This window comes from Protomyctophum bolini (assembly GCF_963924005.1).
Source record: "Protomyctophum bolini genome assembly, chromosome: 9".
In the NCBI taxonomy this organism is placed as follows: Eukaryota; Metazoa; Chordata; class Actinopteri; order Myctophiformes; family Myctophidae; genus Protomyctophum; species Protomyctophum bolini.
In genome coordinates this window covers 44,241,453-44,248,001 of record NC_137870.1, presented here as the reverse complement: position 1 = coordinate 44,248,001, position 6,549 = coordinate 44,241,453, and the positions used below count along the sequence as shown (strand labels likewise).

The following is a 6,549-nucleotide window of genomic DNA, read 5'->3' as shown; positions in this document are numbered from 1 at the left end:
CTGTTGGTGGCGCTCAAGGTTCCCAGCTAAATCTTTAACTCTAACAAGTAGGCCTACTGTACTTTTAGGCAGACATATAGTACAACAACAATTAATTTCAGTAATGGAGGAACAGAACACGTACCTTTCCAGAATGGAATTTCAAGTAGGCTACTGTACTTTTATAGGCAGACATAGCAGAATATAGTAGGCCTACTGATTTGATTGATTGATTGAAATATCTATTAACAGTTTGCAGAATTACAGTATACATTTCAAGCACAAACTCAATACAAAGACTGTTAACTGTGAGTGGACGACCCCAATTAAGCGTTACACTTGTTTACAAGAGGGTCCACCATGTTCAATTCATCAAAACATTTAGAGACGCATACAAATACAATCTGAATACAAATTCAGATTTTGCGGGGGCCAGTTTAGAGGTTCTAAATGTTCTCCTTTGACAAACAACATTGATTCTAAATGTTCTAATATGATAAATAATGAAGGTAAAATAAACATGAAATAAACATGGGGCGAGATATCCGTGCTTTGGGACGAGATATCCACACTGTGGGGCGAGATATATCCACGCTTTGGGGGCGAGTTGACAAAGGGGCGAGATGACCTGTTACCATTAAGGAATGGGTCCGTGGGACCGTGACCCAAAAAGGGTCCCGATCCTATGTTTGGGAAACAGCTGTGGGCTAGACTACCCCCCCCCCCCCCCCTCTCTCTCTCTTAATCTCTCTCTCTCAGCCTCACCCGGTCCCACATGCACACAGAGAGCACACACAGAGCACACGCCGCCACCCATTCCGTGTGTGTAGGTCTATTTTCTCTCCGTTACGGTTTTAGGATGATATACTATATGTTATAGCCAATTACTGAATGTCTGGCGTCTCTTCCTATTACACTGTATAGGCTATCAATTATTATAATATAGAATATATATTAGATCGGGGCCGGGGGGCGCGCGTTTTCCAAAAGCATAAATAAAGTGAGCGGTCGGATCATCATGTCAGCGAACCGGGTGGGGAGACGAGTGAACAAGCTGCATTCTCCCAGTTCTCCCAGGAGCCACCACGGAGGTAAGACAAATACAATACATATAGCCAATAAGTTGAATATGGATTCCTCCTATTATGAATTGAATATGAAGAAGGGTACCCGGCCGTAACCCCAATGGAAACAAGCCTTTATAGGCTTTAAGAAGTCCTTGTATTGAATTGCCCGCATGTGCTTTTTTACTGCAAAAGTGTAGGCTACAATAAAAGGCACGTGTATGCCCGCTTGGCTATATATAGCGACAATTTGGACTTATTTTTTCAATACAGTTGCTTGTAAAATATTATATAGGTAGTGCGGGTTCACGGGTTGCCTTTTTTGCAGGGGCTGCCGCTAAAGTGTAGGCATATATTGCTTAAATTTGGGCTTTATTTTTATTTATTTTACCAGTGGTTGTCAAATTATGTTCTTGTCATGATGATATGGACGCGCCCACATTAATTTGTCCCTATATAGGTCCACCGTCCCATCATGTTTTCAAAAATCTTCCAAATATTCCGACTTTGTAATTGTAGCAGCATGTGCAGGTTACAGCAGATGAGACCATGCATGATTTCCCAGAAAAGACCCCCTAGCTGACAGTTGACACAACTGAAAGTGAAAGTTTACAGCTGTGTCGTGCGTGCGCTTGCGTGCCTGTGCGTGTGTGTGTGTGTGTGTGTGTGTGTGTGTGTGTGTGTGTGTGTGTGTATACATACATACTGTACATTGTGTTAGTTCATCTCATACAGTCTGTCTCTATAATGAGTACATACTGTACATTGTGTTAGTTCATCTCATACAGTCTGTCTCTATGATGACTACATTGTCTCATTCAATTCACTTCCTTACACTGACTGTACATGATGAAAGTACATTAAACATGTTTAGGATTATACTGTATGTATATTACATGTGACATGAATACGGTAAACTCCAGTTGTGTGTTTTGGGGCTTTGTAAAAAAAACCTGCACAGGGCAGACAAACAGCATAATACATATATACTGTAGCTGCCGGGCTATATATGTCTCCATATTCACACTGTTTTTTATTTAATTTTTTTCAGTAATAAAGTGAACAAAGACCCGTCTAATCTTTGTGCACTTCACAGTATGTGCATTTTTCTGAATTTCTTTCCCAGTAAAAATGAACGTCCTACTTGAACATATACCACAACGTCACACAAATACATCAAAACGTATAGCAGACCTATACATGCTCAGTGTGGTTCCCATTTATTACCAATCACTCTAGCAGTGATTCTCAACCTGTTTAATTTCAGGGACCCCCCAGTTTGACATGCATTAGGCTACGGACACCCCATTTAATGGCATTTCTCTATATATCTCTGCAGTGACCCCCAATTTATATAGTCAAATCTTGGTTCCATCTGTACACTCTCAGAGTTATACGGACCCATAAGGGTCCATTTGGTTCCAAACCATCATGCATAGCTGCGGACCCCCAATGGAACTCCCTCAAGGACCCCTGGGGGTCCACCACCACGGACCCCCTCTCTTTGAGAACCACTGCTCTATCCACACTTTTCCTGGGCTGTGTGTGCTCCAGTTCCTGTTGATTTCATTGGATATCATTGGTCATCTGACCAGTTTCATTGGCTTTCATTGGATCAAATCGACAGGAACTGGAGCACACACAGCCCAGGAAAAGTGTGGATAGATCTATACAAGCTTGTGGATCTAGAGATGGCGAGATAACCACACTGTGGGGCGAGATATCCACGCTTTGATTTGATCTGCTGCTTTTGTGTTCTTGTTGAATTTGAACAGTGAAGACAGTGTTGGACGTGATGATCAGGTTTCCAGATGACAGAGAAGATATAATACAAGCTTGTAGATCTTAGATGGCGAGATAACCACACTGTGGGGCGAGATATCCACGCTTTGATTAGATCTGCTACTTTTGTGTTCTTGTTGAATTTGAACAGTGAAGACAGTGTTGGACATGATGATCAGGTTTCCAGATGACAGAGAAGATTATAATACAAGTGATATAATTGTGATCTGCATGATATCTCTGCTATTATTTCCATTACATCTGACGTTGTCAAATCACTGCTATCATCTCAAAATAACTGCAATCTAAGAGATTCTTCATGGTCATCAATAATTTGTGCCACAGGCACCACTTTGAGTGGTGCAAAAACACTGCAAACCTGCACCTCTTCTACAAATCTTCTACTAAGGTGACCTCTTAGTGAACCTGATGTTAGTCTGCCTTTTCAAACGTTACTCTTTTACCTGCTTTTTTACTAACACTAACATTACAAAGATGCATGCCCAGAACATCCGGATGAACCACATGTGTACTTTATGGCTGCTCCAAAAGTATAGTGGCAACATTCAAAAAAAATATTTTTGACATTCCGTTTTTTGTTTTGTTTTTGAAATGTTGCCACTATACTGTTGGAGCAGCCGTAAAGCACACAGGTTCATCCGGATGTCCTGGGCTTAGTGATGTTCATGTTTAGTAGAAGAGGTCAGGTTTAGCCCGCAGCTATATGTCGGCTCCGCCTATAGGGTTATAGGGTTTTTCAGAAAACCTTCATGTCAGGATTTAGAGAAGGATCTTTAGAATCGGCCTCAGGCCTATACTTGAGTAAATATACGTATAGTTACCAACGTTATAATAGTTTTAGTTTAGTTTTAGTTTGAGTTTTCCGGCCCTTTCCAATCCTGCACCTGGACAATAAGTCAGGTGCAGGATTGAAAAGGGCCAGAGTAAGTATTGTACGTAATAAAAACTCAAGAAAAGATTGCATAAAAAAAATTCTGTTACAGATTAAGCTAAAAAAAAAAGCTAAAGAAAAACTAAGGGCATTTTGTCTGTAATTTCAGTTAGTTTGAGTTGGTTACAATACAGTTTCAGTTAGTTTTACTTGGTTACAATACAGTTTCAGTTAGTTTTCTTTTCTCCTTTTCTAGATTTTCTTTTAGTTCAATAATTAACGAAAATGTTTTTATTTTATTTTCTTTAGTGGGAGGGCCCCTCTCAGCCGTCCCCGTCCTGCCCGGGATGAGGGACCCCGCCACCCTCAGCCTGCCCTGCAGGAGACAGGCCAGGGTCACGGTCAAGTACAACCGCAAGGAGCTCCAGAGGAGGCTGGAGGTGGAGAAGTGGATGGACTGTGGTCTGGAGCGTCTCTACGCTGGCAGGGTGAGTGGAGTTTTTGATTGATTGATTGATTGATTGATTGATTGATTGATTGATTGATTGATTTATGTATTAACAGTTTGCAGAATTACAGTACACTTCAAGCACAAACTCAATACAAAGACTGTTAACTGTGAGTGAGTGGACGACCCAATTAACCCATTTTGGGGTGGGAACCCCTTTTGGTGTTATAGCATGATACTGTTTTAGCTAAAAAAAAAAAAAAATCAAAGAACCACTGACATATAGAAACATAGCTTTTTCAGAAAACTGTCAGGATGTATAGGAGACATTTTTTAGAATCTGATCTCCGGTCAAAATGGGTTAAGCATTATACACTTGTTTACAAGAGGGTCCACCGTGTTCAATTCATCAAAACATTTAGAGACGTATACAAATAGACACTTCCATATAGTCAAAGAACAGAACAGGAATTCGTCATAAAGGAAGCAGAAAGGGAAAAGAGACATATACAGTGAGGGGAAAGGGGGGGGGGGGATTGTAGTGTAGTATAGTGGATTAATTTAACCCATTCTGAACGGGAACCCCTTTTGGTGTTAGCATCATCTTATGCTTTAGCTATTGAAAAATAGCAGATCTACAAGCTCATAGCGCGCCACCGAGTGGCGCGCTACGAGCTTGTAGGTCTGCTATTTTTGAAAAATCGAAGAACGACTGACATTTTTAGAATCTGATCTCAGGTCAGAATGGGTTAATCATCAGACCAGTCTGTGTCCAGTGGAAACCTCGTATTGCAAAGTAATATAATGTAGATTTGATTGATCATATATGGACACATTTCCTAACAGTGGTGACTCAACCAGGCGATGCGGTGCACGTCCCCTTGACATTTTAATCCATTTAGGATTAAAATGTCGAAATAAATAAAAAGTATTCCGAAAGAATATATTATATTCAAAAGATTTGTGCCACATTTTCACGATTCTTCAAAAATAGCAGACCTACAAGCTCGAGCTTGTATAGATCTGCTATTTTTCAACAGCTAAAGTATAACATAATGCTCAGTTGAAACAGGGGGTAAAACATTGAATGTGTCCGCGTGGTCCGTGGCAAATGTTTGATTTCCTTTTTTTTAAGACACCATTATAATGTTCTTATTTTGACCAGAACGCCCAACCTATACTTGAATGCCTTAAGGCTCCAGCCTTTGTTCAGAATTTGTATTTATAGGGACACTATTAGGAGTCCAACAAATTATCCTTTTGTCCCGGCTGCTATTCAACTGCTGAACAGCAAATAGCACTTTATTCTTGCCCTTTTGCACAGTATACTGCCCACTAATGCACTTTTTCTGACTTTGCTACTACTGTTATGTCATGAATTTTCTGTCTCTCTAGTGCCCTGTTCTTAGTCTTGTATTGAATGTTGTTGTTGTGTGTATTTTGTGTGTATTTGTACTATGATCTGGCTGCAAACCAATTTCCCGCAAGGGACAATAAAGCTAACCTTGAACTAGTACTAGTGGTTCTCAAACGTTGTGTTTGGAAAGACCCCTTTAACTCGAACACCGGGGCGCCACCGGGCGCGTCGCATCTCCGTCACCGTCAGGGAATGTTCCCTTTTTAATATATATATTTTTTATCCCACGATTTTGTAACCCATTTTTTCCACCCCTGTGTCAATCATCTAATGTGATCCTGGGCTCTACACACCCTCCACCAACCTAGTCCCCATATATGGGGAGAACAACGGACTTGAACTCATGCTTCCTTCATGCCTGAGTGTCTACATTGCTCCTTTACACCTGACAGGGGGGGAGTTTCCCTGGTTGGACGTATAGCGCGTGGAAGGAACACGTTATTCCAACCAGTTCCTTTCCCCCTCCATCAGGCGCCCCGGCTGGCCAGGGGGAGGCAGTTTAGGGACCAGGATTACTGCATGATTTTTGTGAGGGTATACCTACCCTAGGGGACACGGGGAGAACATGTGAGGGTACCTACCCTAGGGGACATGGGGAGAACATGCAAACTCCACACAGAAAGGCCCTTTCACCAACCCCCGCCTCGGGTATGGGCACTGATGACGCGGAGGAGGAAATACGCCGCCAGCACCCACAGCGTCCCGGCGGGGAATGGAACGCAGGACCTTCTAGCTGTGAGGCGACAGCACTACCAACTGTGCCACCGTGCCCCATGGAAGTGTTCCCTTTTCAATCAATGAAGGGTGGCTCCACTGCCCGCGGTGCGTTGCGTTGCGTTGCGTTGCGGACTGCATTCAAATTGCCCCGGTTCGTTTTTTGACGGAGACGCAACGCGCCCGCCGGTGGAGCCACCGGTATAAGAGTGTATACACATGGAACCAAATGGACCTGTTATAAGGGTCCATT

The 6,549-nt window shown here is 42.3% G+C and overlaps 1 protein-coding gene across 1 annotated transcript in view; it reads left to right on the top strand.

Moving 5' to 3' along the window:
- Positions 1 to 793: 793 nt before the first annotated feature.
- ppp1r14ab (protein phosphatase 1, regulatory (inhibitor) subunit 14Ab) overlaps positions 794 to 6,549 on the top strand; it is a gene marked incomplete at its 3' end in the record, with an annotated part of 13,363 nt that continues 7,607 nt past the window's right edge. Inside the window, exons 1-2 of the mRNA XM_080772992.1 lie at positions 794 to 1,070; positions 4,027 to 4,205. Coding sequence (XP_080629118.1) covers positions 998 to 1,070; positions 4,027 to 4,205 — 252 coding nt within the window. The 5' untranslated portion in view covers positions 794 to 997. The remainder of the gene's footprint in view (positions 1,071 to 4,026; positions 4,206 to 6,549) is intronic.